The sequence below is a fragment of the Chiloscyllium punctatum genome, chromosome 9 (assembly GCF_047496795.1).
Source record: "Chiloscyllium punctatum isolate Juve2018m chromosome 9, sChiPun1.3, whole genome shotgun sequence".
In the NCBI taxonomy this organism is placed as follows: Eukaryota; Metazoa; Chordata; class Chondrichthyes; order Orectolobiformes; family Hemiscylliidae; genus Chiloscyllium; species Chiloscyllium punctatum.
This window is the reverse complement of record NC_092747.1, coordinates 50,035,190-50,062,992: the sequence shown is the minus strand read 5'-3', so window position 1 is coordinate 50,062,992 and position 27,803 is coordinate 50,035,190. Positions and strand designations below refer to the sequence as shown.

At 43.0% G+C, this 27,803-nt stretch overlaps 1 protein-coding gene across 2 annotated transcripts in view; it reads right to left on the bottom strand.

Annotated features, from left to right (window-relative positions):
* gucy1a2 (guanylate cyclase 1, soluble, alpha 2) overlaps positions 1-27,803 on the bottom strand; it is a 247,604-nt gene that overhangs the window by 159,423 nt on the left and 60,378 nt on the right. The window contains exons 2-3 of one of the 2 annotated variants that reach the window (XM_072577490.1): positions 27,282-27,343; positions 5,092-5,204 (exon numbers count right to left, since the gene is read on the bottom strand). In XM_072577490.1, the coding sequence (XP_072433591.1) occupies positions 5,092-5,204; positions 27,282-27,343 (175 nt within the window). The remainder of the gene's footprint in view (positions 1-5,091; positions 5,205-27,281; positions 27,344-27,803) is intronic. The other variant, XM_072577491.1, reaches the window with a different exon arrangement.

Genomic DNA, 27,803 nt, shown 5'->3' with positions numbered 1-27,803 from the left:
TCTCAACATAAGCCGCCATCTTCCTCTTGACAAGAGATTCAACTTCCTTAGAAAATCTCACTTGACAACTTCCTCCTTGCCTGACTGGTACATACTTATCAAGGACCCGCAATAGCTAGTCCTTGAATAAGCTCCATATTTCAATTGTCCCCTGCAGTTTCCTTCCCCATCCTAGGCACCTTAAATCTTGCCTAATCACAGTGGTTAGCACTGCTGCCTCACAGTGCCAGAGACCCGGGTTCAATTCCCGCCTCAGGCGACTGACTGTGTGGAGTTTGCACGTTCTCCCCGTGTCTGCGTGGGTTTCCTCCGGGTGCTCCGGTTTCCTCCCACAGTCCAAAGATGTGCAGGTAAGGTGAATTGGCCATGCTAAAATTGCCCGTAGTGTCTGGTAAGGGGTAAACGTAGGGGTATGGGTGGGTTGCGCTTCGGTGGGTCGGTATGGACTTGTTGGGCCGAAGGGCCTGTTTCCCCAGAGAGAAAGGAAGAAAAATAGAGGGCAGGGGTGTGATAAAGAGATGATGTTACTATTAAATTCAGGTGAGAGAGGACAATAAATTATGAAATGACATTGTATGGTCTTATGGTCTTATTCTAATTGCCTTTCCCACAGTTATAACTCTTGCCCTGCGGTATACACCTATCCCTTTCCATCACTAAAGTAAACATAACTGAATTGTGGTCACCAAAGTGCTCAACTACCTCCAAATGTAACACCTGGCTTGGTTGATTATCCAATACCAAATCTAATGTGGCCTCGTCCTTGTTGACCTGTCTACATACTGTGTCAGGAATCCCTCCTGGAGACATTGGATAAAAACTGACCCATCTAAAGCACTTGAACTATAGTATTCCCAGTCAATAGTTGGAAAGTTAAAGCCCCCCATAACAACTACCCTGTTACTCTCGCTCCTATCGAGAATCATCTTTGCTATTCTATCCTCTACACCTCTGGAACTATTTGGAGGCCTATAGAAAGCTCCCAACAGGGTAACCTCTACTTTCTAATCTTAGCCCATTCTACCTCAGTAGACAAGTCTTCAAACGTCCTTTCTGCAACCATAATACTGTCCTTGACCAACAATGCCACACCACCCCCTCTTCTCCCATTTTCTCTGTTCTTACTGAAACATCTAAATCCCAGAACCTGCAATAACCATTCCTGTCCCTGCTCTACCCATGTCTCTGAAATGGCCACCAACATTGAAATCCCAGGTACCAACTCATGCTGCAAGTTCACCACCTTATTCTGGATGCTCCTGGTGTTGAAGTAGACACACTTTAAACCAACGTCTTGCCTGCTGGCACCTTCTTGCAATCTTGAAATCTTTCAGTTCTGACTTCACTACTCTCATCTTCCTGTACACTCGAAATACAATTTCAGTTCCCATGCCCCTGTTGAATTAGTTTAAACTCACCCAAAGAGCATTAGCAAATTCCTCCCCCCCACCCAGGATATTGGTACGCATGTGGTTCATTATTTAAAGTCCAATAAGGAAAAGCTTAAGTTTGCACAGGTCAACAAAAACTTGAAGAAAAGGTTATGGATGTCTCTTTGTCATTTGAGAAATGACTAGACAAAGGAATCGGATAGATGATGACTGGGCATTGTTAATGCAGAGTAAGATGACCAAAGCACAGAAAATTTAAGCTTCACAATAAAAAGAGGATTCTTGGAAATCTAACACACAAAGAAAGATATATTGTCTGCATATAGTTAGTGCCTGAAGCATACCATGAAAGTTTCTGGAACTTAAGGAAACAACCTGGGCAAACCTACATTTATAAAATCCCTACAGTGTGGAAGGAGGCCATTTGGCCCATTGAGTCCACACCGACTGTCCAAAGGACGTCCCAACCAGACCCGTACCCTACGACCCTGCATTTCCCATAAGTCATCCACCTAACCTACATATTCCTGGACACTATGGCCAATTTAACATATCCAATCCACCTAACCTGCACATCTTTGGACTGTGGGAGGAAAACAGAGCACCCAAAGGCAACCCACACAAACACCAGGTGAATGTGCAAACTCCAAACAAATAGTTGCCTAAGGGTGAAATTGAACCCAGGTCCTTGGCACTGAGGCAACAGTGCTAACTATTGAGTCACCATGCTGTCCATTGTTTTTATATTGTTTTTTAAGCTGCAAGCAAAGTCATTTTTGGATATGGCATTAGAAGCTGAAACCATCTTGAAGCTCTTAGAAAGATTATTCTCTTAAAAGTTGGCAGGTGAGACTTCATAAAAACACAGTGCAGTTCTATTAAGCATATCACATGTCAGGTGATAAGAAAACCTCAACAGGTTTTGCCAGGTTTTGAGGGCCATTTAGCTGTTTGTTAATAGATTATGTAGAAAAATACAAAAACACAACAGGTCAAGTGAGATGGTATACTTTACCTTCGTAGCCTGGTCATCACTATCATTGCATATGATCTAACATGAGCATGTCTCTTAGAAGGCACACTGACCCCCTGACTGAGACATAAAAGAACAAATCCCCTTTAAGAATATGTAGTTGTTTCACAAGTTGAGTATGATCTTAAGAGGTCCTTTCTGTATTTGCCGGTTTGCCAATAACTGAACATGACCTGCTTCATAAAATTCAATGAAGTACATCTTATAAAATAAATTGAAGTACATGGAGAGTAACCAAGACAAATTGCTTTTTGAATTTGGAGCCATTTCAAAGGCATAACATGGGAAGCAGTTCAGAATAATAAATCACCATCAAATCTATAATCTTCAAAGCTGCATAAGCTGGGCAGGTGACTGAGGTGTCAGAGGAGAAGCACTTTTAGGTTAGTGACCATAATTCTAATAGTTTTAAAATAGTGATGGAAAAGGATAGACCAGACCTAAAAGTTAAGTTCTAAATTGGAGGAATGCTAATTTTGATGGCATTCGGCAAGAACTTCCAAATGTTGATTGGGCTGAATACTCACAGGTAAAGGGATTCGAGTGAATCCCTGGAAAAGTACAAAGCAGTAGTAGTGTACTTAAGATGCAAATCAAGAGAGCAAAAAAGGGACACGAGATAGCTTTGGCAAATAGGATTAAGGAGAATCTAAAGGGATTCATTAAATACATTAAGTACAAAAAGGTAACTTCGGAGAGAATAGGGTCACTTAAAGATCAGCAAGGCTGCTTATGTTAGGAACTGAAGTATTTTGCATTAATGTTTACTGTGGAGAAGGATATGGATAATTGAGAACGTGGGGAAATAAAGAGCGACATCTTGAAAAATGTCCATATTTCACAGGAGGTAATGCTGAATGCCTTAAAATGCTTAAAAGGTGGATAGAATCCTGGGGCCTGATCAGGTGTGTCCTAGAACTCTGTGGGAAGTTAGGGAAGTGATGGCTGAGCCCCTTGCTGAGATATGTATATAAGCAATAGCCACAGGTGAGGTGCCAGAAGACTGGAGGTGGGTTACACATGATGCCGCGCTTTAAAAAAGGTGGTAAGGAAAAGCCAGGGAACTATAGACCAGTGAGTCTGACGTCAGTGGTTTAGATTAGATTAGATTAGATTAGATTACTTACAGTGTGGAAACAGGCCCTTCGGCCCAACAAGTCCACACCGCCCCGCCGAAGCGTAACCCACCCATACCCCTACATCTACATTTACCCCTTACCTTGGTGGGCAAGTTGTTGGAGGGAATCCTATGGACAGGATTTACATGTACTTGGAAAGGCAAGGACTGATTTGGGATAGTCATCATGGCTTTTTGCGTGGGGAATCGTGTCTCACTAATTTGATTGAAATTATTTTGAAGAAGTAACAAAGAGAATTGATGCGGGCAGGACTGTTGAAGTGACCTATATGGACTTCAAGATGATGTCAATAAGGTTCCTCATGGTGGACTAGTGAGTACAATTAGATCACTTGGATTACGGGGAGAACTAGTCATGTGCGTACAGAAGTGGCTCCAAGGTAGAAGACAGAGAATGATAGTGGAGGGGTGCTTTTAGACTGGAGATCTGTGACAAATGGTATGTCACAAGGATCGGTGCTGGGTCCACTGATTTTTGCCATTTTTATAAATGATTTGGATGTGAACGTAGGAGGTGTGGTTAGTAAGTTTGCTGATGACACCAAAATTGGAGGTATAGTGGATAGTGAAGAAGGTTACCTCAGAGCACAATGGGATCTTGATCAGATGGGTCAATGGGCTAAGGAGTGGCAGAAGAGTTTAATTTAGATAAATGTGAGGTGCTACATTTTGGAAAGACGAATCAAGGCAGGACTTATACACTTAATGGTAAGGTCCTGGGGAGTGTTGCTGACTAAAGAAACCTTGGAGTGCAGGTTCATAGTTCCTTGAAAGTAGAATCATAGGTAGACAGGATAGTGAAGAAGGCATTTGATAAGTTTGTCTTTATTGGTCAGTGCAATGACTATAGGAGTTGGGAGGTCATGTTGCAGCTCCCAGCTAGAGGAAGGATGTTATGGAACTTGAAAGGGTTGAGAGAAGATTGACATGGATGTTGCCAGGGTTGGAGGGTTTGAGCTATAGGCTGGGGCTATTTTCATGGAGCTTCAGAAGCTTAGGAGTGACCTTATAGAAGTTCATAAAATCATAAGGGGTATGGATCGGGTAAATATCCAAAGTGTTTTCCTCCGGGTGAAGGAGTCCAAAACTAGAGGGCATAGCTTTAAAGGTGAGAGGGGAAAGATTTCAAAGAGACTTGAGGGGCAACTTTTTCTCACAAAAGGTGGTGCATGTATGGATTGAGTTGCCAGAGGAGGTGGAGGCTGGTACAAATACTGATTTAAAAGGCATCTGGATTAGTCTATGAATAGCAAGGGTTTAGGGGGACAAGGGCCAAACGGTGGCAAATTGGACTAGATTTATTTAGGATATCTTGTTGGCATGGATGAGTTGGATCGAAGTGTCTGTTTCCCTGATGTACAGCTCTGACTCCGAAATTCTTGTATCAAAATATTTACAAAGAGAAATTTCAATTACTGTATTGAACAGAATCAATATGACACCTATGCAATTTCTGACCTACAGGAATTATTTCTAAGCTAAAACAGACTCTTTTTAAATTTCTATATTGTGTAAGAAAATAGCTTTACCAAGAACATTTGCTGAGGATTGCAATATTCCTGAGACATCTTCCAGCTCATCGTTGACAGAGTGATCGGCAAAGGGGCATCTATTGGACAGTTGTGGATCTCGTTTTAATTCTCTGCAATTGAAACAAAATGTGGTTTTAAACACTCAGACTAATGAATAAAGTTAGAGTTAAACAGTTAAAGCAGAATATTTTGAGTATCACCAAGATTGACCCACAATATTACACAGTTTAGAGCTTCAAGATTATCCAGATTTTTCACATCAACTGTAAAGGTGACAGCACCAGAAAAAAAAAGTAAAAGCCAGTAAAAATTGCAAATGACAGTACTGGTCCAAACTGGAGTTCCACGTTAAGGCATTCAAGAGGAGTTGGCTCAGTTCTCTCATTTCCACGTTTTACTGATTTGTTTCCTTTTTTCACAAGTGACAAGCAGGAATGAAATGAGTAGTTCACCGGGGCATCAAAGTTTTCTTTTTTGCTAGATAATGCAACTAGACTAATCTCAAGTACAACTCTAAATAAATAAATACCCCTCTTAATAAAAGGTCATTGTTATATGGCACAATTAATTTATCCTTCGATGGAGACAAAATGCTGCTTTACAATCATGCAGCACATTGCCCTCAGCAGATTAAGAATTCTACTAAAGTTTTGAATTTGTGGCTTTACATTCACATAAAATTAACTCAATGCCACAAAGGTATGAAGAGTGTGGAAAGAGAAATGTTCCTAATGGTGTTTCACTACAAAAGTGTTTGCAGCATAGTCTCCTTTTCTTGAATAATTCCACATTTCTTTTTTTGCTATTGATTTTTTTTGTGAAATGCAATGTTTTTGGAAGTGTGAGGAAACAATATTCAACTTAAGATGTAGCATCTAATTCTCCAATGTCAAATTAGGGGTGCAAGCCACATGGAGGGTGAAATATTCCCAGTCCTGCAGGGATGTAGTAGTTGGAACCAGGACTCCATCTTTATGGAGGCAGATTATTGCTGGTACAGGCTAGCCACTCAACTGCACTGGCCAGTTTGAATAAATAACTTCTTATTTGTAAGAAGACAAGGGACATGGTTCACCATTAAGGGTCAAACCTGGTAGGAGCTTGATAGTATATGGATAGGTAGCCCGTAAAGAGGGACCAAAAAGGCCTTTTGTTCTCACCCTCCACTGGATAATGATTGATCAGAGGGCTGGAGTTTCAGCCAAAGGCCATTCTGTAGAAAGGTTTGCTTTCCATGGGAATGGGTTGCAACCATGGCCACTGTTCATTTCATTAGGTTCAAAAGCTTTTCAGAGGATGCCTCACAATAGAGGCACCTCATGGTTCCCATCCTGTAAAGGAAACACCCAATGGTGTTGCTGGAGCTTCCACCCTACCAAGGCTAGCACAGAAGTTTGAATGGCTTTGGAAAAGTACAGCAAAATTAACTTATTGGCAAAATGTGAAGTCATACAGTTAAGAAGGCAGTGGTTTTAAGAATACACATTTGGTATAGGGAAAAATAGTATAATGTAGTAGTGAATGTTGTTTGATGGAAAGCAAGTGATATTTAGACCAGGGTTGCTATATATGTCAATAGTCCTCTTAGATTAAGAGTCTAAACAGGAGTATACATTGGGCAATTTCAAATTTAAAGATTTGGGGTAACTTGTGATCTGTGTGAAATTTAATGTTACACTATCATTTTCTAGATAACGTGTTTTCTTTTTTTTAAAAGATTACTTACAGTGTGGAAACAGGCCCTACGGCCCAACAAGTCCACACCGACCCGCCAAAGTGCAACCCACCCATGCCCCTATACTTACCCCTTCACCTAACACTACAGGTAATTTAGCATGGCCAATTTACTGGACCTGCACATTTTTGGACTGTGGGAGGAAACTGGAGCACCCGGAGGAAACCCACGCAGACACGGGGAGAATGTGCAAACTCCACACAGTCAGTCACCTGAGGCTTATTTCACTGATGTGTAATTCAATAAAATTTCAGTTATGTTTCTCCACCTATCATTTGTTAACTTTGGAAACTTTTTCTCCCAGGAAAGGGAGAAGGGTTTTGGTTTATGTGGAAGATAAATCTGAAAAAGTGATATCTGACCAGGACACGTCCCATTACCCATATTCTTTGTTTTCATCTGGGCTGGCGCCAGGCTATTCAAAACCTTGTATGCTTCAATAAGATGCTTCTTCCAACACCCAGTGTTAGAATCCCAACTTACTCAGTCTTTCACCACGGGGATACCCTTTCATCCCATGAATCAGTTTAATAAGTCTTTACTGCATTACCTCTAACAAGTAAATATATAATTTCCTGGAAAGGGACAGTCCAGTTATGATCTCATCAAAATTCCATATAGTAGTAGCAAAATTTCTTTGTTTTTCTATTCTAGTCCCACCTCAATAAAAGCCAAAAATGACAGATGCCTTCTTAATCGCTTGTTGTACTGGCATATCAACTTTAAGCTTCTTGTAAGAGTACAGCCAAGTGTACTCTTAATATCGATACTGGAAGATTTCATGCAGTTTAAAAAATATTCTGTTCTCTTTGAATCTCTAAAGTGAATAACCTCACACTTCAATATGTTGTAATCTATCTGATACCTAGCTGCCCATTCAATGTTTATAACTCTTTGTATCCTCTGTATTCTCCTGTCCTTTGTGCCATCAGCAAGCTTGTTCCTGTTACCTCTTTAATTGAGTCATTAATTAGCTGACGCTGCAGCAATGATCCATTTGTTAAAGGTTGCCAATTTGAAAACCAGAACAAAGAAAATTACAGCATAGGAACAGGTCCTTCAGCCCTCCAAGCCTGCACCGATCCAGATCCTGTATCTAAACCTGCCGCCTATTTTCTAACGATCTGTATCCCTTTGCTCCCTGCCCATTCATGTATCTGTCTAGATACATCTTAAATGACGCTATCGTTCCTGTCTCTACCACCTCCGCTGGCAACGTGTTCCAGGACCCCACCATCCTCTGCATAAAGAACCTTCCATGCCTATCTCCCCATAATCTTTCCCCTCTCACCTTGAACTGGTGACCCCTAGTAATTGAGTTCCGCACTCTGGGGGGGAAAAAAGCTTCTTGCTTTCCACCTTGTCTATACACCTCATGATTTTGTAGATCTCAATCAGGTCCCTATTAACCTCCATCTTTCTAATGAAAATATTCCTAATCTATTCACCCTCTCTTCGTATCTAGCATCCTCCATACCAGACAACATCCTGGTGAACCTCCTCTGTACCCTCTCCAGAGCATCCATATCCTTTTGGTATGGAAGCAACCAGAACTATACACAGTATTCCAAATATGGCCAAACCAAAGATCTATACAACTGTAACATGACCAGCCAACTCTTGTATGCAATACATGCCGTATGCTTTCTTGACTACACTACTGACCTGTGTTGCCACCTTCAGGGAACAATGGACCTGAACACCCAGATCTCTCTATGTCAATACTCCCCAGGATTTTTCTATATACTGTATAGTTCGCTCTTGAAGTGAATCTTCCAAAATGCATCACCTCGCATTTGCCCGGATTGAACTCCATCTGCCATTTCTCTGCCCATCTCTCTAATCTACCTATATTCTGCTGTGTTCTTTGACAGTCCCCTTCGCTATCTACAAATCCACAAATCTTCAAACTTGTTAATCAGACAACTGATGCCTTCCTCCAAATCATTTATATATCACAACCAACAGTGGTCCCAACACAGATCCCTGTGGGACACCACTAGTCACAGGTCTCCATTTTGAGAAACTCCCTTCCACTACCACTGTATCCTGTTGCCCAGCCATTTCTCTATCCATTTAGCTAGAACACCCTGGACCCCTTGTGACTTCACCTTCTCCATCAGCCTTACCATGGGGAACCTCATCAAACGCCTGACCAAAGTACCAATATATGACGTCAACAGCTCTTCCCCCATCAGTAAACTTTGTCACCTCCTCAAAGGATTCTATTAGGTTTGTAAGACATGACCTTCCCCTCTCAAAACCATGCTGCCCATTACTGATTAGCCCATTTTCTTCCAAATGGGAATAGATTCTATCCCTCAGTATCTTCTCCAGCAGCTTCCCTACCACTGACATCAGGCTCACCAGTCTATAATTACCTGGAGTATCTCTGCTACCCTTCTTAAACAAGGGGACAACATTAACAATTCTCCAGTCCTCCGGGACCTCACCCATGTTCAAAGATACTGCACAGATATCTGTTAAAGCCCCAGCGATTTCCTCTCTCACTTCACTCAGTAACCTGGGGTAGATCCCATCTGGACCTGGGGAATTGTCTACCTTTAATGCCTTTTAGAAAACCCAAAACTTCCTCTTTCCTTATGCTGACTTGACCTAGAGTACTCAAAGACCCTAACCTCAACATCCGTCATGTCCCTCTCCTCAATGAATACCGATGCAAAGTACTCGTTAAGAATCTTACCCATTTTCTCTGACTCCACACGTAACTTTCCTCCTTTGTCCTTGAGTGAGCCAACCCTTTCTCTAGTTACCCTCTTGCTCCTTATATGAAAAAAAAAGGATTTTCCTTAACCCTGTTTGCTAAAGATATCTCATGACTCCTTTTAGCCCTCTTAATTCCTCATTTCAGATTGGAAGAATATTGGGAATGTAGGACCAAAGCATTGTCTGTCTTCAGTAGCCTAGACCTTATGTACGCATCCTTTTTTCCTCTTAGCTAGTCTCACAATTTCATCTGTCACCCATGGTTCCCTAACCTTGCCAATTTGATCCCTCATTTTCACAAGAACATACCTTTCCTGAACTCTAATCAGCCTCTCTTTAAAAGCCTCCCACATATCGAATATGGATTTACCTTCACAAACAGTTGCTCCCAAGCTACATTCCCCAGATCCTGCTGAATTTTGGTATAGTTGACCTTCCCCCAATTTAGCATTCTTACTTTAGGATCATTCTTGTCTTTGTCCATGAGCATTCTCAAACTTATGGATTAGTGATCATTATTCCCAAAGTAACCCCCTACTGAAACATCAACCACCTGGCCGGGCTCATTTCCCAATATCAGTATGGCCCCTTCCCGAGTTGGACTATTTACACACTGCTCTAGAAAACCCTCCTGGATGCTCCTTACAAATTCTGCTCCAACCAGTCTCTAACACTAAGTGAATTCCAGTCAATGTTGGGAAAATTAAAATCTCCTATCACTACCACCCTGTTGCTCCTAACTCTTTACATGATCTGTTTACATATTTGCACCTCTATCTCACATTCGCTGTTGGGAGGCCTGTAATACAGCCCCAACATTAGTACCGCATCCTTCCTATTTCTGAGCTCTACCCATATTACCACACTGATCAAGTCTTCCATAGTACCCTCCTTCAGCACAACAAGGATATTTTCTTTGACCACAAATGCAATCTCCTCCATCCCTTTTACCTCCCTCTCTATCCTGCCTGGAGCATTAAATATTCTGGGATGTTTAGCTGCTAATCGTGTCCTTCTCTCAGCCAAGTCTCAGCAACAGCAATAACATCATGCTCCCAGGTACTAATCTAAGCCCTAATCTAGAGCCTTAACTACTCTACTTCTTGCATTAAAACAAATGCACCTCAGACCACCAGTCCTTTTGCTTTCATCATCTTCTCCCTGCCACCTCTTCCCCTTAGTCGCACTGAGTTTATTATCTAGTTCCTTACAGACTTTAGTCCCTTACTGTCCTCTAACCTTATTTGGTTCCCAATCCCCTGCCACATTAGTTTAAACCCTCCCCAACAACGTTAGCAAAAGCACCTCCAAGGACATTGGTTCCAGTCTGGACCAGGTGGAGACTGTTCAATTTGTAACAGTCCCACCTCCTCCATAACTGGTTCCAATGTCTGAAAAATCTGAACTCCTCCCTCCTGCACCATCTCTCAAGCTACGCATTCATCCTGCTTATTCTATCATTCCTACTCTGACTAGCGTATGGCACTGGTAGCAATCCTGCGATTACTACTTCGGAGGTCCTTCTTAGGACCTCATCCCATTTTTTTAATCTATATCGTTTGTGCCAATATGCACCATGACAACTGGCTGTTCACCCTCCCCCTGGAAAAAATACCATTTATCCATACTCTTGGCTTTCTGACCATTAACGAATAAAGTCCTGGAGAGGCAGTTACAGAAAGTTATTATGGGGAATGATGAATTGGCAGAGATATTAAACAAATGTTTTGTGTTTACCTTCACAGAAGACAAATTATATAAAAGTGAGAGTAACCTTAGTGACCAATAAAAGCGAGAAACTGAAGATATTGAAGGGTGCAGAAAAGATTCACAAAGATGTTGCCAGGGTTGGAGGATTTGAGCTATAGGGAGAGGCTGAATAGGCTGGGGCTGTTTTCCCTGGAGCGTCAGAGGCTGAGGGGTGATGTTTTAGAACACAGAACATTGAACATAGAAAAGTACAGCACAGAACAGGCCCTTAGGTCCACTATGTTCTGCCGAGGTTTAATCCGAATGTAAAATATATTAACCTACGCACCCCTCAACTCACTGCTATTTATGTGCACGTCCAGCAGTCGCTCAAATGTCTTAATGACTCTGCTTCCACCACCACAGCTGGCAACGCATTCCATGCATTCACAACTCTCTGTGAAAAGAACCTACCCCTGATATCTCCTTTATATCTTCCTCCTAATATCTTCAAACTATGACTCCTCGTACCAGTCAATCCTGCCCTGGGGAAAAGTCTCTGACTATTGACTCTATCTATTCCACTCATTATCTTGTATACCTCGATCAGGTCTCCTCTCTTCCTCCTTCTCTCCAGAGAGAAAAGTCCAAGCTTATTCAACCTTTCTTCATAAGGCAAGCCCCCCATTCCAGGCAGCATCCTGGTAAACCTTTCTTGCACCCTCTCCAAAGCCTCTATCTTTCCTATACTAGGGCGACCGGAACTGGACACAATATTCCAATTGTGGTCTCACCAGGGACTTGTAGAGCTGCAGCAAAACCTCGTGGCCATTAAACTCGATCTCCCTGTTAATGAAAACCAAAACAGCATATGCTTTCTTAACAACCCTATCCACTTGGGTGACAACTTTGAAGGATCTATGTACTTGCACACCCAGATCCCTCTGTTCCTCCACGCTGCCCAAGAATCCTGTCTTTAATCCTATATTCAGCATTCAAGTTCGATCTTCCAAAATGCATCACTTCGTATTTATCCAGGTTGAACTCCATCTGCCATTTCTCAGCCCAGCTCTGCATCCTGTCTATGTCATGCTGCAGCCTGCAATAGCCCTCTATACTATCAATGGCACCTCCAAACTTGAAGTCATCGGCAAATTTACTAACCCATCCCTCAATCTCCTCATCCAAGTCATTTATAAAAGCTACAAAGAGCAGAGGCCCAAGAACAGAGCCCTGCAGGACCCCACTCATCACTGACCTCCAGGCAGAATATGTTCCATCTACAACCAATTCTGAATCCAGATAGCCAAATCTCCCTGTATCCCATACTTCCTGACTTTATGAATGAGCATCCTGAATGGGGAACCTTATCAAATGCCTTGCTGATGTCCATATACACCACATCCACTACTCGACCTTTGTCGACCTGTCTTGTCACCTCCTCAAAGAACTCAATAAAGGTTTGTGGGGCATGACCTGCCCCTCACAAAGCCATGCTGATTGCCTTTAATCACACTATGCTTTGCCAAATAGTCATAAATCCTATCCCTCAGAATTCATTCCAAAAGTTTACTAACCACAGACGTAAGACTGACTGGTCTGTAATTGCCAGGGATTTCCCTATTGCCCTTCTTGAAAAGAGAAACAACATTCGCCTCCTTCCAATCCTCCGGTACGACTCCCGTGGAGAGTGAGGAGGCAAAGATTCTCGCCAGCGGCTTAGCAACCTCCTTTCTCATTTCCTGGAGTAGCCGAGGATAAATCTGGTATGGCCCTGGGGACTTATCAATCTTAATATTTTCCAAAATTTCCAGCACATCAACTCCATCAATCTTGATCTGGTCAAGCCTGTATCCCAGCTCCTCAGTTTTCATTCACAACATGGTCCCTTTCCTATCTGCTCAGACTCCATGCACAGGTTCCCTTCACTATCCCTGATCGGCCCTAACTTCTCCCTGATCATTCTCTTATTCCTCACGTATGAGTAAAACGCCTTTGGGTTCTCCCTAAACCTTCTTGCCAAGCCTTTTTCGTATTCCCTTCTGGCTCTCCTCAGTCCATTTCTAAGCTCCATTCTAGCGAGCCTGTAATCCTCTAAAGCTGTGCTAGATCCTTGCATCCTCCACCTTACGTAAGCTGCCTTCTTGCTTTCGACAAGAAGCTCCTATATTCTCATCATCCAAGGTTCCTTAATCTTACCCCTTCTTATCTGTCTCAGAGGAACAAATGTGTGCATCACTCGCAACAACTGCTCTTTAAATACTCTCCACATGTCTGCTGTGCCCTTTCTGTGGAACAACTGCTCCCAGTCTGTACTCCCCAACTCCTGTCTGATAGCGTCATAATTTCCTTTTCCCCAATTAAATATCTTCCCTCGGTAACTGCTCCTTTCCCTCTCCAAGGCTATGCCAAATGTGAGGCAGTTGTGATCACTTTCACCAAAGTGCTCTCCCACAATGAGGTCTGATACCTGTCCTGGCTCGTTGCTGAGCACCAAATCCAAAATGGCCTCTCCCCTCATCAGTCTGTCTACATACTGAGTAAGGAAACCCTCCTGAACACACCTGACAAAAACAGCTCCATCCAAACCATCTGCACTTACGAGGTTCCAGTCGATATTGGGAAAGTTTAAATCACCCATAACAATAACACTGCAACTTCTGCATTTTTCCAGAATCTGCCTACCTAGAAGTTCTTCAATCTCTCTACTATTAGGTGGTCTGTAGAAAACTCCCAATGAGGTGGCTGCTCCCTTGCTGTTCCTAATTTCCACCCATACTGACTCAGTAGACAAACCTTCCTCAACAACCTTCGTTTCTGTAGCTGTGATGCACTCTGATTAGTAATGCTACACCCCCTCTTTTTTCCACCCTCCCTGTTCTTTTTAAATGTTCTAAACCCTGGAACATCAAGCAACCATTCCTGCCCCTGTGAAACCCACATCTCCGTTATGGCCACAACATCATAGCCCCAAGTACTGATCCATGCTCTAAGTTCACCACTCTTGTTTCTAACACTCCTTGCCTTAAAGCAGACACATTTTAACCGATCCATTTGTTTCATCGCGTGAGAAACCTTTCGGATAGATTCACTACATCCTGTCACTGCCACATCTGCAACTACCCCCCTCTCAGACATATGGCTCTGAATCCCACCCCCTGCCAAACTAGCTTAAACCTTCCCGAAGCACACGAGCAAATCTCCCACCCAGGACATTTGTGCCCCACCAGTTCAGGTGCAATCCGTCTTTCATGTACAGGTCCCACCTTCCCCAGAAAGTATCCCAATGGTCTAGGTATCTGAAGCCCTCCCTCCTGCACCAGCCTCATAGCCACGTGTTAATTTGCATTTGCTGACTGTTCCTCACCTGTATCGTGGCACCGGTAGCAAACCTGAGATCACTACTCTACTTGCCCTGCTCTTCAGCTTCCAACCTCAATCTGTAGTCACTTTTCAGATCCTCCATCCCTTTCCTGGCTATATCATTGGTGCCAATATGTACCATGATTTCTGGCTGCTCACCCTCCCCCTTCAGAATCCTGTAAATCCGATCGGCAACATCCCGGACCCTGGCACCGGGGAGGCAGCAAACCTTCTGGGAGTCTCGTTTCTGACCACAAAATCTCCTGTCAATCCGTCTAACTATTGAGTTCCCTACCACTAATGCTATGGCTTTCCCCTGGTAGGCTGTCCCCACCAGCAATATCCAAAACGGTATACTTATTTCTGAGGGGAAGGCCACAGGGGATCCCTGCTCTGAACGTTGGTTCCCTTTCCTCTCCCTAACTGTAACCCAGCTGCTCTTATCCTGTGTCTGGGGAGTGACCACCTCCCTGTACATCCTTTCAAATTTCCCCCTCAGCCTCCCAAATGATGGGTAGTTCCTCCAGCTCCAGCTCCCTAACTCGGTTTTCGAGGAGCTGGAATTGCATGCACTTCCTGCAGATATAGTCGGTCAAGACATGAAGTGTCTCTCACCCACCACATCCTGCAGGAGGAACATGCAACTGCCCTAACATCCATATCCCGCTACTCTGAGAGCCCACACAGATAAACAAAGGAAGAGAAATAAAAAAAATGAGAAACTCTTAGTAAGGTTAGAGGAGGCCCTACAGTGGGTTTCGATCTCACCCACTTAAAAACTTCCCAGAAGTCTTTTTCTCTTCCCTCTTACCTCTCGGCAAATGGAGGCCCCGATGCCTGAACTAAGTGTTTTAAACAGTTAGACTCACCTTCCCAGAAGTCCTTTGCTTCTCCCTCGCACGTCTCGACAAATTTTAAAGGATGATAAAATCATGAGGGGCATGGATAGGATAAATAGACAAGGTCTTTTCGCTAGGTTGGGGGAGTCCAGAACCAGAGGGGCATAGGTTTAGGGCAAGAGGGAAATAAATTTAAAAGGGACCGAAGGGACAACTTCACGCAGAGGGTGGTGAGGATATATTAGGATGGATATATAATTAGGAAGGGTTTAGAGAGATGTGGGCCACATGCTGGCAAATGGGACTAGATCGGGTTAGGATATTTGGTCAGCATGGACGTGTTGGACTGAAGGGTCTGCTTCCATGCTGTACGTCTCTATGACTGTATCAGGGGTTTCTAAACAAAAAACTGGAGAAACTGTAGCAACTAAAAACTAACAAATTCCCAAGACCTGATGACCTAGAATTCTAAAAGAGGTAACTCCAGATATAACAAATGAACTGGTTATGATTTTCCAAAATCCTTAGATTCCACAAAGAGTCCCAGTGGATTTGATGTCAGCAAGTTTAACACTGCTATGCATGAAAGGGAGGAGGAGGAGAATTGGGAACTACAGACCAGCTAGCTTGACATAAATGGACAGGAAATGCTGAAATCTATCATAAAGGAAATCTTAGTACAATTTAATTATTGGGTTGAATTATACACCATACCATGGGCTAAGAGAGATGGAACCAGCCCACTCTGTTTCATCACAGTCAGCCAAGTGAGTTCTGGCCGGTTGGCAGCTAAATGGGAAGACAACCCTGAGCAAACAGAAGCTCCATGCCCAATTGGGCCTTTTGATCAGGAGAAGCATTAGTCCATGAACTGGAAGCCATTCCTTAGTCACAACTGCAGGGGAAATCACTTTTGTATGGATAACTGCATTCAAAGATTACATTATTGCCATAAAAAAATTGGAGTAGCAGCAGATAAGAGCATGTTTTTCCATTTTGCTGCTATTGTGCCAGCATTATGGGCTTGGGAGGCATTGGTGTCGAGGTTATATCATTAATCCAGAGCTCCAGCTAATGTTCTATGGGCATGGGTTCAAATCTGACCATAGTAGATGATGAAATTTGTATTTAATAAAATTTAGAATGAAAGCCAGTTTAATGGTAGTCATCTAAGTATTATCAACTGTCAGAAAACAAATTCAGTTCACTTTAGTCTTTCAGATAAGGAGATCTACTGTCCTTACCTGATCTGGCTTACAGTTGATTCCCTGCAATGCAGTTGACTTTTGACTGCCTTCTGAAATGAAAAATGTGTTGCTGGAAAAGCGCAGCAGGTCAGGCAGCATCCAAGAAGCAGGAGAATTGACGTTTCGGGCATAAGCCCTTCATCAGGAATGAGGAAGGTGTGCCAAGCAGGCGAAGATAAAAGGTAGGGAGGAACTTGGGGGAGGGGCGTTGGGAATGCAATCGGTGGAAGGAGGTTAAGGTGAGGAAAATAGGCCAGAGAGAGGGGATGGGGGGGAAGAGGTCGGGAAGAAGATTGCAGGTCAAGAAGGCGGTGCTGAGTCCAAGGGTTGGGACTGAGATAAGGTGGGGGGAGGGGAAATGAGGAAGCTGGAGAAATCTACATTCACCCCGTGTGGTTGGAGGGTTCCTAGGGATAGAGGAGGCACTCTTCCTCCAGGCGTCGTGTTGCCATGGTCTGGTGATGGAGGAGGCCAAGGACCTGCATGTCCTTGGCAGAGTAGGAGGGGGGAGTTAAAGTGTTCAGCCACGGGGCAGTTGGGTTGGTTGGTGCGGGTGTCCCAGAGGTGTTCTCTGAAACGTTCCGCAAGTAGGCGGCCTGTCTCCCCAATATAGAGGAGGCCACATCGGGTGCAGTGGATGCAGTAAATGATGTGTGTGGAGGTGCAGGTGAATTTGTGACGGATATGGAAGGATCCCTTGGGGCCTTGGAGGGAAGTGAGGGGGGAGGTGTGGGCACAAGTTTTGCACTTCTTGTGGTTGCCGGGGAAGGTGCCGAGAGTGGAGGTTGGGTTGGTGGGGGGTGTGGACCTGATGAGGGAGTCACAGAGGGAGTGGTCTTTCCGGAACACTGATAGGGGAGGGGAGGGAAATATATCCTTGGTAGTGGGGTCTGTCTGGAGGTGGCGGAAATGACGAAGGATGATACGATGTATCTGAAGGTTGGTGGGGTGGTAGGTGAGGACCAGTGGGGTTCTGTCCTGGTGGCGGTTGGAGGGGCAGGGTTCAAGGACAGAGGAGCGGGAAGTGGATGAGATGCGGTGGAGAGCATCATCAACCACGTCTGAGGGGAAATTGCAGTCTTTGAGGAAGGAGGCCATCTGGGTTGTTTGGTATTGGAATTGGTCCTCCTGGGAGCAGATGCAGCAGAGGCGAAGGAATTGGGAAAATGAGATGGTGTTTTTACAGGGGGCAGGGTGGGAGGTGGTGTAATCTAGGTAACTGTGGGAGTCATTCGATTTATAGTAAATGTCTGTGTTGAGTCGGTCGCCAGAGATAGAAATGGAGAGGTCTAGGAAGGGGAGGGAGGAGTCTGAGACGGTCCAGGTAAATTTGAGGTCGGGGTGGAAGGTGTTAGTAAAGTGGATGAACTGTTCAACCTCCTCGTGGAAGCACGAGGTAGCGCCGATACAGTCATCGATGTAGCGGAGGAAAAGGTGGGGGGTGGTGCCAGTGTAGCTACGGAAGATGGACTGTTCCACATATCCACACACATTATTTATTGCATTCTCTGTACCTGATATGGCCTCCTCTACATTAGGGAGACAGGCCGCCTACTTGCAGAACGTTTCAAAGAACACTTCTGGGACACCCGCACCAACCAACCCAACTGCCCCGTGGCTGAACACTTTAACTACCCCTCCCACTCCGCCAAGGACATGCAGGTCCTTGGCCTCCTCCATCGCCAGACCATGGCCACACAACGCCTGGAGGAAGAGTGCCTCATCTTCCACCTAGGAACCCTCCAACCACAAGGGATGAATGCAGCTTTCTCCAGCTTCCTCATTTCCCCTCCCCCCACCTTATCTCAATCCCAACCCTCAGACTCAGCACCGCCTTCTTGACCTGCAATCTTCTTCCTGATCTCTCCGCCCCCACCCCATCTCTGGCCCATCACCCTCACCTTAACCTCCTTCCACCTATCGCATTCCCAATGCCCCTCCCTCAAATCCCTCCTCCCTACCTTTTATCTTAGTCTGCTTGGCACACCTTCCTCATTCCTGAAGAAGGGCTTATGCCCGAAATGTCGATTCTCCTACTCCTTTGATGCTGCCAGACCTGCTGCGCTTTTCCAGCAACACATTTTTCAGCTCTGATCTCCAGCATCTGCAGTCCTTACTTTCTGCCTTCTGAAATGGCCTAGCAAGCCACTCCGTTCAGGGCAATTAGAGAAAGGCAACAAATTTTGAACTTTCTAGTCCCACATTCTATGAAAAAATAAAGAAAATAAATTATCCTTGCCAAGGAAGAATAAATATTTGAGCCCATTCCCTTCTGAATGAGAAGATTTTACAAAATGACTCCTCTAGTACGCTTTAACTCTGTCTCTCCACAGACACTGGAAGTCAAGAGAGATGCAGTAGTGCTGGAAATCATCTAGTTGTCTGCCAGGAATAATGAGGACAGGATAATTGAACAGTGCTGGATTGAACAGTAGCCCACAGTTTAATGACAATTCTCTATGAATCCTCCTCTAGAACATATCAAAAGGAAACTTCTCAGCTAAATGAAGAAACCTGGATGTGGATAACAGAGAAGCTCAGCAGCCAAGGGTCATCTGAAGGATGTGGTTGCAGGGCCCTTAAGAGGCTGAATAGCTTTTTGGCATTGGCAAGGGTAAAGTTACAACCATTTTGAGTATGTGAGGCCCTTGTATGCGTCAGATATCTGGGTCATGTACAGAAGCAGACAAGCCACATTGCATGATACTGGGGGTTTTGATGTACCCATGAAGGATGCCTGAAATGCAAGATCTGCTAGTTTATAAAAGATCATTAAGAAGTATTGGTTATTTGAAAACAGTCAATGTTAAGTACACAAATTAAAGCTTTATTTAACAGAAGATTCATGACAATGACTCTTTTGCAGGAGAAGAGCCCCATAATGCTGATTAGAAGTCATGCACTGGAGCAAGCCCACCACAACTGGTCATTTTGATCCTCTGAAACAGGCTTACAGTTTGCCAGAAACCAACTTTGCACACAAACAGGGTGGCCATTAAAATAATTGGAAATAATTTCTGCAGCCAGTATTTCACAGAGGAATATAAATGTTTCCCTGGCATAATATCTGTGAAGATACCAACTCTGACATCTGCAGGTGGGTCACCATGGGCAGAGTAGCATCTTCTACATTTGCCAGCCTGCTGTTGCCATTTCTATAGGTCCTTGCATAGTCTGTGCACCTTTTCACTGAATAGCTACCCTCCTCTGTCCCCTTCTCCCTCGGAGAAGCCTCCAACAGAATGCACAAACCACTATGGTGAAGAATATGCTTCTGGCCCTATACTGGAATCCTTAAACTTCTTTACAACACTATCGTTTCTTTCTCAATCTCAATTTACGTCAGGTTCAAAGCAATTAAGTGAAGTGAAAACATTGACAAATGTTATCACTTTCACCACCTAGAACTGCAGCTAAATGTAGCCATGGACCTACTGACAGCCTCCATCACCTCCTCATATCTGTCATGACTCACTCTCAGGCATGCTTTTGCAAGATACATAGGAAACAACAGAGTGGAACACATCATAAGATAATTGCCTCAATAACGAGCTTGAATTGGTATTTAATTAGTTTTTGTTTTAAAAATGGTAGGCAGACTTCAGCACCACATAGCCCTTATGTTCTTGGAGACCTGCCTACCTAACACCATCACTTCAAAAATTTTCATCCAAACAGCATGCCTGATTTTGGAATGTAAAATGATAAGTAATAAGGATGGTATCTGGCACAATAGCCTTTAGTGTAAACAGACTGGAATGTAAGAACGAGGAATTATTGCTACAATTGTACAGAGACTTCATAAGACCATACCTAGCATATTGAAGAAAGTATGTATTTACCTTGTAGATAGAACAGTGAGGGTTCATTAGATTAGTTCATGTGATTATAGGGTTAACCTATGATGCAAGGCTGAGTAAGTTAGAATCGTACACTGAAGTAGATGTGAGGGGGGTTTTCACCTGGTAGAGGAATCTACAACATAGCACTCATTCAGGGTAATGGGCGAATAATTTAGAACAAAGATGAGGAAATATTTCTTCACTTCAAGCTATGAAAATGGGAGTTCTCTAACCGATAGGATTACAGATTCTCCATTTTTGAATATGCACATTCTCTGAGAGTCAAAGGATAAATTGGCAGATTGGGAAATGGAGTTCAGATTGCAGATCAGAATGATTATACTGAATGTGGAGCAAGCTTGAAATACTTTTGAAGGGTTCTAGGTGTTGAGGACTTGCCCAGGGGAGCTTCAAACTTCTGGACAATTTTTGTTTCAGAATCTGATACTTCTTGGATTCCACAGGGTCCCCATGCACAACACCCAGCTGCACTTCAGAAACGAGCATCTTGCCATTGAAAAATCCAAGCCATTATCTTGCTCTAGATTCATGGTTAACTGCACACACAATCTATTATGTAATGCAAACATAAATTGGCACTCAGATTTTAAAGGGTAACTTGGCTTGAAACAAAAACCTTTTCACATACAAACAGATAGGATGTAATCTTATGCAGGCCTGAATGACATGGCTTGTGGTGAAGCTTGTGGCAAAATCACACGAGTAGTCCAGCAAGGCTTCTCTCGACATCAGCAGCAACTAGCTGCATCTTTTATGCAACCGCTCGGTGTCAAAGCAAGTTTCTCACTAGGCAGTATATTAAGATGTGTTTTCCATTAAGGGAAACTATTACTAGTAAACCACCTTATTAACAGCAGATAGCATCTTATTAGCATGCAGATTCCTAACTTACCAAATGTGCTGAACAAATACAACGCTGAGAATTCAATGTGGAAGTCACGGCTGACCACAAACATCTTCCATGTTGCTCAGCACAGAAACATTTCAGGGGATGATCCATGAATCCCATTTATTGGCATTAGATATTTGGGTTAGTGGTGCTGGAAGAGCACAGCAGTTCAGGCAGCTTCCAAGGAGCTCCTTGGATGCCACCTGAACTGCTGTGCTCTTCCAGCACCACTAATCCAGAATCTGGTTTCCAGCATCTGCAGTCATTGTTTTTACCTCTTTTACGGCATTAGATATTTGTCCACCAATACCTAATCCCCTTCTCCCCACCATCCCTGCCTTGCCCTCCATTCAATCCACTTGCACAACACTTAGGGAGCATTGCCTATATTATAGGGGTATCAGCAGCTAGCATTGAAAGGCTGCTGCAAGGACACATTGTGCACACAGACAGACTCACAGATTAGACCAGGCTGTAACTCATGGCTGCCCACTTGCTGTCTTAGCAATCCCTTGCTTAGTGCCTCCATAGTCCCTGATGGAGAATCACAACTCTGCCCTCTCCTCCTCCAATATTTTCTGATTCAATGTCCATTACTGAGCAGGCAGTTTTAAAATATCAGTGCTTGCCTATGTACATAGTAGCCTTTTAAGTACAGTCCGGACACTAGAGATGCTGGTTGACAAATATCCTTTTTGTAGATACCCTCTGGAGTTTAAAAGAATGTGAGAAGAGATTTAACTGAGAAATAAAAGTTGCTAAAAGGGATTGACAAAGTGGATGTAGAGAGGTTTCTGCTGGTGGAACAATCTAGAAACAGGGGTCATACTTTAAGGCTAAGAGATGGCAGATTTAACAGAGATGAGGAGCAATTATGTCTCTAAAAGCATCATGAATCTGAAATTCACTGCACCAGAGTTGGCTGTTGGGAGAGAATAAATTTAAGTAGAAGATAAATAGGTTTTTAATTAGTAACTTCTGAGGGTCACTCAACCAGAAACATTAACTCCACTTTCTCTCTGCCAGTCCTGTTGAGCTTTTCCAACAATTTCTATTTTTGTCTCTGTTTTTAAACTACTACTGGGTGGAAACAAAGACCAGGTGAGATGAGCCATGATCATATTAAACGTCAGTGCAGACACACAGGGCTGAATTGCTTTCTCCTGCACCTGATTCTTATATTTTGGAGCTGCACCTAACTAGGCAAGTGGAGACACTCCTGACTGGTGACTTGTAGATGATGAAAGGCAGTAGAGTAAGAGAAGAGTTACTCTCTGAAGAGTTCCTATTCTCTGGCCTGAATTTGAAGCCACTGTATATACACTGGTTCACATTCTGGTCAATGGGAACTCCCAAGATGTTGATAATGGAAGATTCAGCAATTTTAATGTTATTAAATGTCAAGGGATATGATGGATAGATTGGCTTTTGTTGGAGCTAGGCATTGTTTGGTACTTAAGTGGCATGAGCCGCCACTTATCAGCCCAAGTTTGAATAGTTTCCATGTTTTACTGCACATGGACAGCTTCAGTATCTGAGGAGTCATGAGTGATGCTGAACATTGTTTACTGATAATTGCACATTCCCAGTTCTGACCTTATGGAGAAGAAAAGACCATTGATGAAACAGCTGAAGCTAATTAGGCCCAGTTCTTTGAGGTTTACCTGCAATTATGACCTTGGACTGAAATGACTGATCTCCAACAATTACAATCATCTTCCTTGATGCTTGGTATGATTCCAGCCAGTGGAGAATGTTATTCTAATTCCCATTCGCTTTTCTAGGGCTTCTTGATGCAACACTCAGTCAAATTCTGACTTGATGTCACATGTAATTATTTTCTTGTCACCTCTAGAATTGGTCCACGGTTGAATCAAAGCTGTAATGACTGACATCCCCAGTGGAATTCAAACTGAACATTGGTGTGTACATTACATTTGTGTCATTGCCATTTTTGATTTCTTTCACCCTTTCTCTCATGATTGAGAGAATACTGAAATGGTGGTAAGCTGGTTGGATTGGGCTTGTTCTTTTTTTAAAAAATGGACAGGATACACCGGGGCAATTCTTTGACAGGTAAATACCAATATTGTGGTTTGAAAGCACAAATGTTTACAGCTCTTATTATTTAATGTTATCAATGCTCAAACACTTTGCAGTATCCAATGCTTGAAGACATTTGTGATACTATATGATATGAATCGAATTGGCTGAAGACTAGCATCTATGGTGCGACAGATCTCAGAAGGAGACCAAAATGTATTAGCCATTGACTCTTCTGACTGAAGATAGATGCAAATGCACAGATCTGCTGGGCTCCCCCAAGTTGAGGATGCCGGTATTTGTGCAGCCTCCTCCAGTGAGTTGGTTAATTGTCTATACCACTATTTACAATAGGATGAGACTGAACTGAGATCATAAATCTAAACCTTTGGTTACAAGATCACTGAACCGTATGTATTGCATGCTACCTGCAGTGATTGGCATGCAAATAATCCTGTGTTATGTGTGAAGATTGTGTTTTTTTCTATTTGCTTTATTTTTGATTGTGAGCTAAAATGAGAAGAGATTTAAAAGTTAAGGATTGTTGAAGGATTACTTCACCTTTTAAAAGCAAGTAAATCCCTGGCGGATAGGATCAAGGATAACCCCAAGGCATTCTATGCGTATGTGAGAAACCTGAGAATGACGAGAACGAGGGTAGGTCCGATCAAGGACAGTGGTGGGAGACTGTGTATTGAGTCGGAAGAGATAGGAGAGGTCTTGAACAAGTACTTCTCTTCAGTATTTACGAACAAGAGGGACCGTATTGTTGAAGAGGAGAGTGTGAAACGGACTGATAAGCTAGAAGAGATACCTGTTAGGAAGGAAGATGTGTTGGACATTTTGAACAACTTGAGGATAGACAAGTCCCCCGGGCCTGACGGGATATATCCTAGGATTATGTGGGAAGCAAGAGAGGAAATTGCAGTACCGTTGGCAATGATCTTCTCGTCTTCACTGGCAACCGGGGTGGTACCAGGGGACTGGAGAGTAGCGAATGTTGTGCCCCTGTTCAAAAAAGGGAATAGGGATAACCCCGGGAATTACAGGCCAGTTAGTCTTACTTCTGTGGTAGGCAAAGTAATGGAAAGGGTACTGAGGGATAGGATTTACGAGTATCTGGAAAGACACTGCTTGATTAGGGACAGCCAGCACGGATTTGTGAAGGGTAGGTCTTGCCTTACAAGTCTTATTGAATTCTTCGAGGAGGTGACCAAGCATGTGGATGAGGGTAGAGCAGTGGATGTAGTGTACATGGATTTTAGTAAGGCATTTGATAAGGTTCCCCATGGTAGGCTTATGTGGAAAGTCAGGAGGCATGGGATAGAGGGAAATTTGGCCAATTGGATAGAAAACTGGCTAACCGGTCGAAGTCAGAGAGTGGTAGGAGATGGTAAATATTCAGCATGGAGTCCAGTTACAAGTGGAGTTCCGCAGGGATCAGTTCTGGGTCCTCTGCTGTTTGTAATTTTTATTAATGACTTAGAGGAGGGAGTCGAAGGGTGGGTCAGTAAATTTGCAGATGATACAAAGATAGGTGGAGTTGTGGACAGTGAGGAGGGCTGTTGTCAGCTGCAGAGGGACTTAGATATGATGCAGAGCTGGGCTGAGGAGTGGCAGATGGAGTTCAACCCTGCCAAGTGTGAGGTTGTCCATTTTGGAAGAACAAATAAGAATGCGGAATACAGGGTTAATGGTAGGGTTCTTGGTCAGGTGGAGGAACAGAGGGATCTTGGGGTCTATGTACATAGATCTTTGAAGGTTGCCACTCAGGTGGATAGAGTTTGTAAGAAGGCCTATGGAGTATTATCGTTCATTAGCAGAGGGATTGAATTCAAGAGTCGTGAGGTGATGTTGCAGCTGTACAGGACTTTGGTTAGGCCACATTTGGAGTACTGTGTGCAGTTCTGGTCGCCTCACTTTAGGAAAGATGTGGAAGCTTTGGAGAGGGTGCAGAGAAGATTTACCAGGATGTTGCCTGGAATGGAGAGTAGGTCGTACGAGGATAGGTTGAGAGTTCTCGGCCTTTTCTCGTTGGAACGGCGAAGGATGAGGGGTGACTTGATAGAGGTGTATAAGATGATCAGAGGAATAGATAGAGTAGACAGTCAGAAACTTTTTCCCCGGGTACAACAGAGTGTTACAAGGGGACATAAATTTAAGGTGAAGGGTGGAAGGTATAGGGGAGATGTCAGGGGTGGGTTCTTCACCCAGAGAGTGGTGGGGGCATGGAATGCGCTGCCCGTGGGAGTGGTAGAGTCAGATTCATTGGCGACCTTTAAGCGGCATTTGGATAGGTACATGGATGGGTGCTTAATCTAGGATAGAAGTTCGGCACAACATCGTGGGCCGAAGGGCCTATTCTGTGCTGTATTGTTCTATGTTCTATGTAAATCTGACAATGCAAATTCAGTTTACAGAGGTACTTGTTCAAGCAGAAATGGCCACCTAACTTGGTGTGTATAAATGGCGTTTTGGCTGGCAATAGGTAGTGAATTGTCATTGATAATTAGTTACTTCATCCTCTGATCAAAGGTTGGCTGACTGTCAGCAAAAATGTGATTGGCTTCAAGGTATCTATAAAGCTTGGGGGTGTTAACAGAAACTACAGGATCCCTGCAGGAGAAGGAATTGTTTTTGCCCCAAAGTAAAAAAGCATCTCAAGTCTGAAGACAGCTAGTTACTTTTCTCCCCTTCCAGTTGCTGTAAACTGTGACATTTAATTGATAAATTAAGGACCTTTGAAAGCGGGAACCTTTATAAGAGTTAATGTTTTGAGTCTGACTCTTCTGATGACACTACTAAACCTGCTGAGTTTCACCAGCAATTTCTGTCCTGCTTCTAGAAACAGAAAATGCTGAAAAAATTCAGTAGTTCTGAAGGACAGTCATTTTGAATTGAAATGGTAGTTCTGCTTCTCTCTGTATAGGTACTGACAGACATGATGGTTTTGTCCAGCATTCTCTTATTTACGGTTTCTAGCATCCACCATACTTTTATTTTGATAAAACAGAGTCATACCCTGCGAGGTTGGGAAGTACCATAGGAGTAGCAGAAGAAAATAAGATATAACAATATAGGGTCACATGGCCAACAATGAGCAATATCTGTAAGTTTTACCAATTTTTTTGTATCTAAATTGGTGAGATAAATGAAAAGCACATTATTTCAATACAAATCCCAATCGCGCTCTTTTATACTTCCATCAACTTGCTGCTAGTATGATGTTTTTTACTTGTTTATGGCCTGTCTCAAGCTGGAAATCATCTTAAAAGCAAAACTTTCCATTTCCATTTCAGCTTGCGTGAGAAAGAAGACTGCGGTCAGTGTCCAATTTATCCAGCTGGAGGACACCAGCATTCGGGGAAAAACATGGAAACAAAATCCAACCCAAAAATACCATATTCAAAGGATTTAACTTAGGTAAAATGAATTCCAGTTCAGAGGTCTTCGAGAACTTCTAACAGATTGCATTCTCGTTATATACCAGTAACAATGTGTACAGTGCACAGTGAAATCAGCCAAATTCTGAAAATGAAGCAACTTGTTTGGAAGACATCTGAGCTTTCGAGTTAGTTTCATTGAAATCAATATGGCAAAGGCAACAACTAATACTGGAAATTCAACTGCAATATGTCTAAGTTAGCACGTACACAATTTTTTTTTATATATACTATAACTATTCATCAAGAGTCATGCACTGCAAACACAATAAAGACCATTAAAAGTATACTTATACAGCATTTTTACAAAGCCTACTTGTAAAGAACACTCTTTAATACTGACACTTACCTGATCACTTGTTGCTCAAAGTATTGTAAGGTCCTCTGCAGTGCCCACTGTAAGGTCTGTGGCTGCATTAACAAGATAGGATAAAAATTGCATCAAATAGTTTCAGCTTAGGCAGTTTAACAGATCTAAATAGCTATTGTTTCAAAAGCTAATGGGAAATTGCAACATTACACTTTTAATCACTTATGAAACATTTTGACAATCAGAAGAAGCAGAAAATTTGAAAAAACAGATTATTTTAAATCATCCTCTGTTTTTGTTCGGAATTATTTTCTGGGATCCTCTTCAGTACTGGATTAAGGTTTTAATTAGTAGTATTATATGTCAAAAGCTAATGACTTTAACGGTAGTTAGAATCTATTTACTTGTAATAAGTAGTGATTCTTGTTCAGTGCAGAAACTTAGTCCATGCGGGTCTGAAAGTCAAGTAAATTGGAAAACTGTGTGTACTTTGTAAAATCTTTAATTTTTATAAATACTCCAGGAATGGCAGACTGATTTCCAGTGCACTATCCCAGTGAA